At 37.1% G+C, this 14,103-nt stretch overlaps 2 protein-coding genes across 2 annotated transcripts; one reads left to right on the top strand and one right to left on the bottom strand.

Moving 5' to 3' along the window:
• Positions 1–8,634: 8,634 nt before the first annotated feature.
• Positions 8,635–10,637, top strand: LOC131640594 (heat shock cognate 70 kDa protein-like). Its single transcript, XM_058910978.1, has 2 exons — positions 8,635–8,854; positions 8,986–10,637. The coding sequence occupies exons 1-2, from the start codon at positions 8,635–8,637 to the stop codon at positions 10,635–10,637; spliced, it is 1,872 nt and encodes a 623-aa protein (XP_058766961.1).
• Positions 10,638–11,855: 1,218 nt separating this feature from the next.
• LOC131640593 (heat shock cognate 70 kDa protein-like) lies at positions 11,856–13,886 on the bottom strand. Its single transcript, XM_058910977.1, has 2 exons — positions 13,667–13,886; positions 11,856–13,492 (listed from the first exon to the last, which is right to left on the bottom strand). The coding sequence occupies exons 1-2, from the start codon at positions 13,884–13,886 to the stop codon at positions 11,856–11,858; spliced, it is 1,857 nt and encodes a 618-aa protein (XP_058766960.1).
• Positions 13,887–14,103: the final 217 nt, after the last annotated feature.

Genomic DNA, 14,103 nt, shown 5'->3' with positions numbered 1-14,103 from the left:
TTATATCTTTTGATTCATACCTCTTTTGACAAAACTCCCAACTACAATATTGTAGAGGGCTATGAATAGAACATTTTCTATGTTGAGCTTGTCTTGAAATTCTTCCATATGCCACGTGTAAATTGGTGCTGAAGTGGACTGATCATCATGCTTTAAAGTGTCAAAATATTTTCTAAGTGTGAGAACTTTCCTTTTTTAGCATGGCTTCCAAAAATGGCAACTTTAACAATTTCTTGATTTTACTTTATTTTGTTGACTTTTCTTTGACCGATTTTCCACCAAAAGTCCACATTTGACAGTTGACTTTGACTTTGACCAAAAGTCAACATTTCCCGATTTTTCTGATTTCAAATGAATTTCCCGATTAATCCGTTTCTGATCTGATTCTCAATCAATTTTCAACCCAAGGGATCCAATGAATACTTCCTCCAGACAACCATATTTTCATACTCAAAAATCATCTTCTGATTAAATATTGACCAAAAAGTCAACAGGGTTGACTTTGGTCAAAACCCTAATTTGGAGACTCTGATGGATCGGAAGCTTGTATCCTTTAACCTGAACTTTGACTTGGAGAGAATGAAACCCTGATCTTTAGGAGGACTTCCATGGGAGTGGTATCATACAATCAGACTTCAAATCTTCTCTTATTTTCTTATCAGGAATTTCTTCTACATAGAAACTCTTTTTTGTCAGTTTTCTTGAACAGTAACGATGATATGAATGAATGTATTGAGTGGATGGCCTATATGAAGTATGTACATGAATGTGATGTGGAAGCCAGTTAGGAATAAATATGTGGGCAAATTTTGGGGTGCAACGGTATGTTACTCTCTCCTTCTTATAACTTTTACTTGCTCTGGCCTTTTCTGCTTTTAATCGTTCGACTTGTCGAACCCTGCCTGCCAATTGGGCCATTTCTCTTAGGTATTGAGTATTCCGTTTCTTTCAAATTGAATAATCTAGGCCACCTGCAGCCATTTCAACTAATTCATGCTCTGGGACAGTCGTGAAGCATCTTGATTTCAACAAACGGAACCTGTTTAAGTGATCATCTATAGACTTCGTGAACTTCCTCTTGATGCTAGCCATTTCTTTCAGACTTATCTTGGTTTGACCCATGTAAAATTGTTCATGGAATAATCTCTCCAAGTGTGCCCATGCATCTATGGAATTTGGGGGCAACATAGTGAACCAAACAAAAGCATTTTTTGTTAGCGAACTAGGGAAGTATTTAATCCTTAAGTCTTCGTTCCCTGCTAGATTCCCTGCTTACGTCAGATATCTGGCTATGTGCTCCACGGTAGACTCATTGGTGTCCCCTGAAAATTTATTAAATTTTGGTACTTTGGTACCCCTTGGCAATTCTGTTTGCATGATATATTCTGCTATTGGGGATGTATAATTTGGGCGTCGAAGCCCGGTATTAAGGCTATTGTTAGCCATTATTCTTTCTATCATGGCAGTGAGATTGTTCTCTGTTGCCAAATTGTCTCTCCTAACCCTATGGACCACTTCGTCAGGATGTTCGTTTCTACTTACTACAACTAGATTAGGCTGTTGCTGGGCAACTACTTGTTGGCCAACGTTAGTCGTTTGACTTCGAGTTTCTAAGTCTATCACTTGGTTTTGTTCGACTGGTGTTGGTCTAGGTGGCGGTGCTATGGCTCGAACTTGTTCTAAAATGGGTTCCCCTTCCTGATAAGTTGATTGGTTGTTCCTTCGTCTATTTTGTGGAACTCCTAAAAAATCTGCCATTCGATTTATTTGAGATGATATTTTTTGGAAAGTTTCCACATTATCCTGGTTAGTCCTAGCAATGTTTGTTGCTAACGGATTCAAGATGGAGCCCAATTCTTTAGCAAGAGTTCCTAACATATCATGGTTACTTGCATCCATTTCCTGTCGAAATGTTGCTTGACTACTTGTGGTAAAAGGGGGTACTTGGGCAGAGAAGCCAGTATTCTGTGCGCTTCGACCTATCGAACTGACATTCGGCGAAAATGCCGTCGGGTTAGTTGTAGTGTATGTAGGCCCTGATCCTCGTAATCCCGTCATATATGAATATGGCATTCCATATGGATTGTTGGGTCTCCAACCTTCGAAAGTCGATGATGGTCCTGGGGAAAATAACTGACTTGCAGCGTTTGTCGAGAAAGGTGGTATCTCGCTTGCGCTGATGAATGGAGGCGCGGTAGTCGAACTCGAAACTGGTACAGTCCCTGTTGTCCCTGTGGTATTTTTGGGTATCGCCTGGGAACTACCTATGGGTTCAGATCTTGTCGAAACTGGTATAGCCTGCGCCTCTTGAGTAGAAGTCGAAACGTGCGTAGAATTTGTCGCTACTGTTCCTGACCCTTGTGGGGGATCTTGATTTCCCCCCACTGGCCGCATTGACCATTTTCTTGTTGTACCTTCGTTTAGGAATCGGTTGTGCACTGTTGGTTAATTTTCCGTTCCTAAGGTTCATACAAGGTCTTGATATTTTCTAGACAAAACAAAACAATCAATTAATAACAATCTGTTTGACACTGTCCCACTGGGCGTGCCAATTTGTTTACGGTGATTTCCGGTAAACAACCGCTAGTCCTCCAAACTATAAAGTATACTTTGGTTACTCGTAGGATCGACTAGATTGATCCTAGGACATAGTCAAACAAATGTCTTTTGCAAGGATTCGATTCATGTTTGCCTATTCTGACTTCGAGAAAACTTGTTTTGTGATTCGATCTTATGAATGTTCACTTGAAACAATATTGGTCATACGAGTTAATATAACTTTCAAAGAAACATAAATAAAAGCATGTAAATTGCATAAAAAGTAAAGTGCAGAAATATAACATGCAGTAATGTAAAATGCAGGAATGTAAAGTGCCTCGAAATGAAAGTTTAGACGCAACGAAAGAAATGCAAGAAGATAAATAACAGGAAGTAAATGGAAGCAGTAATAATGAAAAGATACTTGAATAAAGGAAAACACAAATGTATTCAAATTGATGTTGGCGTCATACGTACATTTCTCAGCGAACTCGTTCTCTAAACACTTGATACTTGAGTGATTTGTGAGTGATTTGTACAAAATGAACACACGGAATCCTAACATTAAGACCCTTATTTATACTAATTTCGACCCTAACGGTCCTATACTAATCTAACGCCACGTTGCCCACAAGAAAACCCTGGGATGCCATCTGTCTTTGTGCGGTTACACAAACTACTTCGAAATTCAAATCATCCCGCCTGAATCTTCTTTCGACACATGGCAACGTAACCAGTATCGAGAATGCCACGAAGACACGTTCAGCCTCAGTACTTTACGTATTTCGTAAAAACGTTTAAGTCTTTTAAAGATATTCCTCTTCGAATTAGCTCCAAGTCTAACCATCTTTATTCCAACTCAAACCAACATCCTCGAAACATGGCCATCAGTAGCCATTTTTAAACTCAGAAATGGTCATCAGTAACCATCTTCCTTCGATTTGTAACTTTTCAAAGGATATTCTTTCCAAACAAAATCCCCAGCCAACAGTGTCATACCCCAAAATTTGCCCTCACATAATCACGTATGTCATTTTATGTCGATTAAATGACATGACACAATTGGTAAGGAGGTAAGGCTGACAGGTATACAGTCCCGTGTTCGAGGCTCACTATTGACGTTTTTTATTTGTTGCTAACTTTATTTTCGTTTTAAACTGTGTTTTTTATATATTTTTATTGCAAATAAATTTGTTATTTTAATCAATTTTTTAATTAGATTCTGGTTTTAAATAGTTATTTTCGCTTTTTCCATTTTTATTAAAAAAAAAACAAAAAAAAAACATAAATAATATATATATATATATATATATATATATATATATATATATATATATATATATATATATATATATATATATATATATATATATATATATATATATATATATATATATATAAAAAGATTTGTTCATTCTTTAAAAGGTTGCATTTTTTAGGTTAGTATCATTTTTTTTAATTAATTAAATAATTCCAATTTTGGGCTGGGTATTTTAATTAATTTTTTGTCCATTTAATTTCTGATTTTTTAACCTGATTTTAGGTGTTATAAATAGGCTCCTTCACGTACAGATTTGGGGGACTAACTTTTTACAACCCTTATTCATGTATATATCTCTTTGCCGTACAAATTTTTCCAGTAGTTTTTGACCTGACTAACAAATCAACCAACAATCCTAACCTTAACACTACCGTCTTCTCCATCTTTCAATCCAAACACAAAAAAATGCCACACACGTACATACATACTTTTAGAACTTTTTTTGTATTGTAATGTAAAAGAAAGTGGATTGTACACAAAGTGTACACAAGAACCTACAAAGACTTATTGTTCCACAAACCATTGTCACACATATTCTCTATTCTCTGTTATTCTAACAATTTGCAGGTGATAGGAAGATGCATGAGAATAAAGAATAGAGTACAAAGATAGAAGAAGATGTAGCCGCGGGAATACTCTCACCGCCATGCCGAAAACGTCCTTCGTCGGATCCGTACACCACCATCATCGGCGGAGAACAAAGCTCCGACATGAATCCATGCCGCCGGCCATTGATGTCACCTCTAAACCACCACAAATGCATCAACCGAGCCCGCCATGGCAACCTCCGGAGGCACCCAACACGCCTCTCCTCCGCGAAGTCTTCCGATTCACGAGCTCCCCTAGCCCGACGAAACAATCGTGCCTCCCAACGGCGAGCCACTTTCTCTGATTCGACGGCGAGCACGACCAACCACCGTCGAACCCGCTTCTCTCTGATGACTACCACCATGTTCGGGTTAACCCATTAACGCCGACACCACAAGCTTGTTTGGAACCACCACATGGAGATCCTCTTTATCATTGTGAGTCTTCTCTTCTTGATTTAATCGATGACAAGATCACTGATTTCAATTCACCTGAGGAACCTCATATAACGGATGCTGTGCACAATCAGAAGAGTCGTAATGAACGCAACCAATCCGTGGGGACAATTCTGATCTCTATACCAGTTCTACAACAACGACGAAAGCCAGACGTACCTAAACGTCAACTCACCAAGATCAATATGTCATTGGCTCAAGCATTCCAACATCTATTGAAGATCGAATTGATTACTCTGAGGGACCCTCCTAAGAATCCTAACACCTCCGCTCTTGGCTATAAACTCAATGCAAAGAGCGCACACCATTCCGATAGTCCTAGACACGACACTAATAACTGTTGGACACTGAAGAATAAGATCCAAGACATGATCGATGCTGGTAAAGTTGAATTCAACCCTCTTGAAACTCCTGTGGTGATCACCGCTCCTATGCCTAGTCATGACAAGGCTGATTAACGTCTAGATGGACGAACTTTTGGATCATTAGATCTACCTTCATTTGCAAGTTTCTTTTCTGTTTGTTTAAACATTTGGATCATGCCAGACATTATCTGTTTTAATAATCATCATCAGTGCATTGCATATGTTTGTCTTGAACAAATTATTTCGCTATCACTCATTTTAAATTATGTCTATACTTTGCATATATTTTGTGATATTTAACTCTTCCTCAATCTCAATTGAACAAGGCTCTGCTTTCCTTAAGTCAAAATTCTATATTTATTTTAAATATCATTTTATTTTGCCTCTTTTGATCAAATTAGGGTTAGTCTTAATTGTCATTGAACTGGCGACTCTGCTGGGGAGAATTTTCTTATAAAAGAGGGGTTACCTTAAAAGTTTAGGATTCACTTAAATGTTTTCTATTGTTTGCTTTGTTTGCTTTATTTTTCAGGGCTGTTTTGGGAATAAATGAAGGACAAAACCTACACCCGGATTCAAGAACACTTAAGTTAGGAGCGGCATAGTAATGGAGACCTCCCTTGTGCATGCTTGGGATTGGTCAAAATGAAGTTCGCACTTGAGTTAGCCCTCCACTTGTTATTGTATACCTCTTTTGCATGAGAGAGGTTTACGCATGTATCTTTGGGTGCGTCGGAGCTCAAGGACCTTTAGTCACCTTTAACCCATCTTAACTTTTAGGAACGTAGTGGGAGGGCTATTCTTGGTGCATGCCAAGTTATGGTCGCGACCCGATACTACAACTCAAATAGGTTTCTTCCTAAAGTATCATTGCGTGGTATGCATGTACCATGTTCGAGGGTGCTTTAGAGGGGGCTGACAATTCTGGGTAACTCGGTAGAACCCGTTGCTGATATCATCTTTATCCTTAGAAATACCTTTGGGAAGGGTATCTCACATGATCTAAACTTCATGCAAGCCTTTCGACCTAAGGACACTTGTATGACTTGCTTGTGTTTGTTATCTAACGCTCCGATTTCCTTGCAGGTTTTGCTTGTAGGACATTTCGTCATTATTACCTTATGCTTTACTTAATGCATTACATGTGCATGACATCATGACATCATAACATATCATGTTAACTAACCCTTACAAGGATCTTAGGAATTTAGGGCGCACAGTTTCAGGTGCTCTTATCAAGGATGGAATTCCTATCTAGGGGCAAGAGGATTTACGTTCCTCTGGCCAATTGTCTGCCAAATCAAAGACACCGTACCCATCAAGGGGAAAGAGGATTTATTTTCCTCTGGCCGTATGCCTTCCAGTTTAAAGACATCATACCTATCAAGGGGCAATAGGATTTATTTTCCTCTAGCCATGTACCTTCAAATTCAGAGATATCCCGAATCAGAGGCGATGACCCACTCGATATGGTGAGCTTGATTCTCAAAGAAGGATGTTCCAAGACGAAAGTCAGAGTTCTTCAGACAAGGCTGAGACCAATTTAATTTCTATATGTCGTGAACTAAATTTCCTAAAAATCCTTGAAAACATTGCATCTACATTCATAAACATTGCATAACAGGTTTCCGCAATAGGCTTCGCATTCTTCCTTGCTGTTTATTTCAGCACAAATGGATCTCGAGCAAACAGTCAAAAATTTTCAAGCTCAGAATATCCGGTTCCAAGTTTTGATTCTGAACTTGGCCAAGGGGCAAGATGAGTTGAAAAACCTTGTTAACCCAGAAGAAAAAAGATCAGCATATGCAGCAAAGTTTACTCCATTGCACACACCATTGTCTCAAATTCTGCAACAATTGCTCAATCAGAACTTGATAACCCTATTGCCTCCATATCCAAGTCCTGCCAATCCTGCTCTTGGATACAAGTATCATGCGAGCTGTGCTTATCATTCGAATAGTCTTGGTCATGATACCGAAGATTGTGGACCATTGAAGCATAGGATTCAAGATTTAATCGATGACAAGATCACTGATTTCAATTCACCTGAGGAACCTCATATAACGGATGCTGTGCACAATCAGAAGAGTCGTAATGAACGCAACCAATCCGTGGGGACAATTCTGATCTCTATACCAGTTCTACAACAACGACGAAAGCCAGACGTACCTAAACGTCAACTAACCAAGATCAATATGTCATTGGCTCAAGCATTACAACATCTATTGAAGATCGAATTGATTACTCTGAGGGACCCTCCTAAGAATCCTAACACCTCCGCTCTTGGCTATAAACTCAATGCAAAGAGCGCACACCATTCCGATAGTCATAGACACGACACTAATAACTGTTGGACACTGAAGAATAAGATCCAAGACATGATCGATGCTGGTAAAGTTGAATTCAACCCTCTTGAAACTCCTGTGGTGATCACCGCTCCTATGCCTAGTCATGACAAGGTTGATTAACGTCTAGACGGACGAACTTTTGGATCATTAGATCTACCTTCATTTGCAAGTTTCTTTTCTGTTTGTTTAAACATTTGGATCATGACAGACATTATCTGTTTTAATAATCATCATCAGTGCATTGCATATGTTTGTCTTGAACAAATTATTTCGCTATCACTCATTTTAAATTATGTCTTTACTTTGCATATATTTTGTGATATTTAACTCTTGCTTACCGCGACATTTCGATATAAAGTCAGTTCACCGTATTACACAGTGGAAATCAAGTCACGGTTTCATATGGATTAAGAACAACTTGTAATTTGTTTGAAAAATATAACATGAAATATATTTTTTAAAAATAATAGCATAAAATACACCAAAAAATACGATATTAAAGAATATACCAATAAATAATGTTTGAAAAAAATATTATAAACCGATCAATTTTACCCATACTTTTTTATATGCAAAAGATTGATTTAAAAATTTATTCCATAAAATATATAAATATTTTGTGTCAATGGAATTTGAGATTTGTGAATTATTACACATACTATTTTTATATACAAAAGATTTGATTTTAAAATTTATTCCATAAAATATATAAATATTTAGTGTCAATTAAATTTAACTTCCTTTTTAATAGGGATCATGGGGTTGTGGTGATAATAGATGGTTGGGATCTATTCTTGCCTTTCTTATTTTTCTATTTTCTTACTAATAAGCATTTTCCATATATAAAAGATTCTACATCCGTTTTAAATTTATCCTGGGTCGTACATGAGGCAAGACCATAACCCTTTTGTTGCATGATATATAATATTTCTATTCCTATTCAAGAAAGGGTTTTTGAGTCTTGAATAAAACCTAACCTTTAAAAAGCTTGTTTTTGTTTCTTTTACTTGTAAGACACAATGGCTAAGAAATATGAAGGACGTGCAGTAGGAATAGACCTAGGAACAACGTATTCTTGTGTTGCTGTGTGGCTTGATGATCACAATAGAGTTGAGATTATTCATAATGACCAAGGCAATAGAACCACTCCTTCTGTTGTTGCTTTCAATGATGATCAAAGATTGATCGGTGATGCTGCTAAGAATCAGGTTGCATCTAACCCACAAAACACCTTGTTTGGTAAATTTCTCTTCCCTCTAACACTGTGTTTTGTAAATAGTAGTTGTTGAAGAGGCTGATTCAAATCTTTATTTAGACAAATTGATAATGAGAATTTACTATTAGTATTAATATTGTGTTTCTATTTTCAGATGCTAAGAGGTTAATTGGTAGAAAGTTTAGTGATGCAATTGTTCAGAAGGATGTAATGCTGTGGCCATTCAAGGTCATTGCGGGTGTCGAAGACAAACCAATGATTACCCTTAAGTATAAGGGTGAAGAGAAGGAATTTTGTGCGGAGGAAATATCATCCATGATTCTCTCAAAGATGCGAGAAATTGCAGAGGCATATCTGGAGTCGTCTGTCAAGAATGCTGTGGTTACTGTGCCGGCTTACTTCAATGATTCTCAGCGAAAAGCCACCATAGATGCTGGCGCCATTGCTGGCCTTAATGTAATTCGGATAATCAATGAACCTACTGCTGCTGCGATTGCATATGGTCTTGATAAGAGAAGAAACTGTGATGGTAAAAGGAATATTTTTGTGTTTGACCTTGGTGGTGGGACTTTTGATGTGTCTATCCTCACAATTAAAGGTGATGTCTTTGAAGTAAAAGCTACGGCTGGAAACACTCATCTCGGAGGAGAGGACTTTGATAACAGAATGGTGGATTACTTTGTAAAGGAGTTCAAAAAGAAGAAAAGAGTGAACATTAGTGGGAATCCAAAAGCTTTAAGGAGGTTGAGAACTGCCTGCGAGAGAGCAAAGAGGACACTCTCTTATGCTTTTGTCACTACTATTGAGGTAGATTCTTTGTTTCGAGGAATTGATTTTTCTTCATCAATAACCCGTGCCAAGTTTGAGGAAATTAATATGGATCTGTTTGATGAATGCATGACAATTGTGGATAGTTGTCTTAGTGATTCAAAGATCCACAAAAGTGATATAGATGATGTCGTTCTTGTGGGTGGTTCCTCTAGGATTCCCAAAGTGAAGGATCTATTGCAGATTTTTTTTGAAGGAAAGGATCTCTGCAAGAGTATAAATCCGGATGAGGCTGTTGCTTATGGTGCAGCTGTTCAGGCTGCTATTTTGAGTGAAGGCGTTAAGAATGTCCCAAACTTGGTGCTGCGAGATGTTACTCCACTTTCACTAGGTATCGCAGATGAGTATGATATAATGAGTGTGGTTATTCCTAAGAATACTTCTGTGCCTATCAAGCAGACAAAAAGATTTTCGACCGCTAAAGATAACCATTGCGAAGTCTCTATAAAAATTTATGAAGGTGAGAGAGCAAGAGCCATTGACAACAATCTGCTTGGTTTCTTCAACCTTTCTTGCCGTCCAGGCTCTCTTCGGGGAGAGCCCTTAGATGTATGTTTTGTCATCGATGAAAATGGTATTCTAACTGTTTCCGCAAAGGAAATATCTACAGGCAATACAAACGAGATCACCATAACTAATGACAAAGAAAGGTTATCATCATTCGACATTAAAAAACTGATTGAAGAAGCAGAAACATATCAAGCGGAAGATAAGAAATTCTTAAGAAAGGCCCAGGTAACGAGTGCATTGGATTCTTGTGTTTACAATATGAAGAAATCATTGAAGAAGGATAATGTTCATTTAATGCTCACTTCTCAAGAAAGGGAGAAGATTAACAATGCTATTACTGTTGCCGAGAATTTGCTTGATAAGAATAACCAACAGAATGAAATTGATGTTCTTGAGGGTCATCTGAAGGAGTTGGATAGCATGTTGGAAAACCTTAATGCCAAGATTGCTAATTTTATATTTCTTTAATAAGATTTAGATTGATATCTTGCTTTTGTGTGTGTGCTGAATATGTAAATCTTTAGGTAGGTTATCTAATAATAGTATTCAAATTTATGATACATTTTGCCTTGAATTTGTTACTTAGATTGTTTTTGTTTCCTGTCTTCTAAACATATCAAAAGTTTAGAATCAAGACAGTACATACATGCACAACACAACTATATGCCTCTAAGATTGATTAACGCATTCACTATCAGATCATTTTCATATAATATTTGTTCTTCAAAAAGATGCAGAGATTGCAGAGGCGATTTTGAAAAGTGTATGTATGTATGTATAAACTCTGAATCAAAGTCAAATTAGTCAAAATCACAAGCGAAACAAGTTATCTTTTGGTTTTGGGTGTAATCTACTTAAAAATAAATAGAGTTTTCTCAAGTTCTAGTAAGATTATTATAACCACTTCATCCCGAGTGTGTATGTAAAGACGTCACCGTGGTTTTTATTACCGAACCAACTATTTGTTCAAATATGTCATTTAGGTGATCTACATACATTGTTTAAGAATTCCAAGGTTGCAAAATTGTTTGTCTCATTTGTACTCCATCTTCATGGTTTTCCATGATTAGTTGTTTCAGATTGAGACACATTGTTTTTTAGTATTTTTTGGCAAAAACTCTTTGAATTAAATGACATGTTAAGAGTCTCATATCGGATATTATATGGCATGAGCATGTCTTTATAAATGGTTATAGCCTTTGGAAAAATATCAAATCTGAATCAAAGTCAAATCAGTCGGAATCACAAGTGAAACAAGTTTTCTTTTGGTTTTGGGAGAAAAATTGAACAGAATCGAACCAAACCATAGTAAAAATTTATTCGAACGGAACCAAAATCAAAAGATATATATACTAAATGAAGAATTATCACTTCACTTTCACTCAATGTATGAAGCCAACAAATTAGTTTACTCCCTTTGCATTGCTTAAACATTTCATTCATTTACAAGCAGAAGGTCAAGGCAAGCATATATGGACTTTATTGAGTGAATGTCTAAGAGACTTTTTAACAATCTAAAGGTGAAGAGGTGAATATATGCTTCTCAATCATATTTAAAAAATTAGGAAGGAAAACTATTTAAACAGAAACAATAATAAAATGTTCAATAAACGTTCAATGTAAACATTATCATAAACTTGAATACCATTAGAGAATAACAATCAACCTAAAGATATCACTTGAAATCTAGCCAGTCATGGCTGCAAGATTTTTCAACAAGCTCTCCAGCTCCTTCAAATGATCCTCAAGAACATCTATTTCATTCGTTTTGTTACTCCCTTCAATTAAATTTGTGGCCACTGTAATTGCATTATTAATCTTCTCACTTTCTTGAGGGGATAGCTTTAAATTAACATCCTTCTTTAAAGCATTCTTCATATTATAAACACATTCATCCAATGCATTCATTATCTTGGCCTTTTTTAAGAATTTCTTATCTTCAGCATTGTATCTTTCAGCTTCTTCAATCATTTTTTTAATTTCGACTGCTGACAACCTTTCTTTGTCATTGGTTATGGTGATCTCATTTGTATTGCCTGTAGATACTTCCTTAGCGGAAACAGTTAGAACACCATTTTCATCTATGTCAAAGCATACATCTAAGAGCTGACCCCGAGGAGCACCTGGAAGACAAGAAAGACTGAACTTACCAAGCAGATTGTTGTCTGTGGCTCTTGCTCTCTCACCTTCATAAACATTAATCCCGACACTGCAATGGTTATCTTTACGTGTAGCATATCCTTTAAACTTTTTGACAGGTATGCTAGTGTTCCTAGGAATCACCACACTCATGACACCATCAATCTCTGCTTCGATACCAAGTGATAATGGGGTAACATCTCGCAGCACCAAGTTTGGGACATTCTTAAAGCCTTTACTCAAAATAGCAGCCTGGACAGCCGCACCATAAGCAACAGCCTCATCTGGATTTATACCCTTGCACAAATGTTTTCCCTTGAAAAAGTCTTGCAACAGTTCTTGCACTTTGGGAATCCTAGAGGAGCCACCCACAAGAACAACATCATCTATATCACCATTGCAGATCGTTGAGTCGCTCAGACAACTATCAACAATATTCATACATTCATTAAAGAGATCCATATTAATTTCCTCAAACTTGGCACGAGTTATTAAGGAATAGAAGTCAATTCCATTAACTAAAGAATCAAGCTCAATTGTGGTTACAAAGGCGAATGAGAGTATCCTTTTTGCTCTTTCGCAAGCAGTTCTCAACCTCCTTAAGGCTCTTGGGTTAAGACTAATGTCCACTTTATGTTTTTTCTCGAACTCTTCTACAAAATGGTTCACCATTCTGTTATCAAAGTCCTCTCCTCCGAGGTGAGTGTCTCCGGCAGTGGCTTTTACTTCAAAGACATCCCCTTTAATTGTGAGGATAGACACATCAAAAGTCCCACCACCAAGGTCAAAGACAAAAATATTTCTTTTACCATCATAATTTCTTCTCCTATCAAGACCATATGCAATCGCAGCAGCAGTAGGTTCGTTGATTATCTGAATAACATTAAGGCCTGCAATGGCGCCAGCATCTATGGTGGCTTTTCGCTGAGAATCATTGAAGTAAGCTGGCACAGTAACAACAGCATTCTTGACCGGCGACTCCAGATATGCCTCTGCAACTTCCCGCATCTTTGAAAGAATCATGGATGATATTTCCTCAGCACAATATTGTTTCTGTTGACCCTTATACTTAAGGGTAATCACGGGCTTGTTATTGACACCTGCAATGACCTTAAATGGCCACAACAATATATCTTTTCTAACAACCGGATCACTAAACTTCCTACCAATTAACCTCTTAGCATCTGAAAAGAGAAACACAGTTTTCTAAAATAGCAATTACATAAAAACCAAGTTTCAAGTAAAAGGTTTCACCATAGCTTTTGATACCCTAACTAACAAGAAAACCGTGAATGCAACATCGAAAATATCACTAATAATAATAAGTACATGAAGTGGTAGAGAAAAGAGAAGTATACCGAACACAGTGTTTTGTGTGTTAGATGCAACCTGATTCTTAGCAGCATCACCAATCAATCTTTGATCATCGTTGAAAGCAACAACAGAAGGAGTGGTTCTGTTGCCTTGGTCATTAGGAATAATCTCAACTCTATTTTGATCATCAAGCCACACAGCAACACAAGAATACGTCGTTCCAAGGTCTATTCCTACTGCACGTCCTTCGTATTTTTTAGCCATTGTCTTTCAACTAAAAGAAAAACAAAAAAAGCTAAAAAGTGTGCGTGAGATTTTCACAAGGAGAGTATATAAGGTTAGGTTTAATTCTAGCGGTTAAATGGGAAAGACGGGAAAAATTGAACTGGAGCGTTAAAGTTTGCGTGATATTTTCAAAAGGGGTATAATAGGAATAGAAATATATATCATGCCAACAAACGGGTTATGGTCATGCCCTAAG

Source organism: Vicia villosa, unplaced genomic scaffold (genome assembly GCF_029867415.1).
Source record: "Vicia villosa cultivar HV-30 ecotype Madison, WI unplaced genomic scaffold, Vvil1.0 ctg.003211F_1_1, whole genome shotgun sequence".
Lineage (NCBI taxonomy): Eukaryota > Viridiplantae > Streptophyta > Magnoliopsida > Fabales > Fabaceae > Vicia > Vicia villosa.
This window is presented reverse-complemented; position numbering and strand designations above follow the sequence as displayed.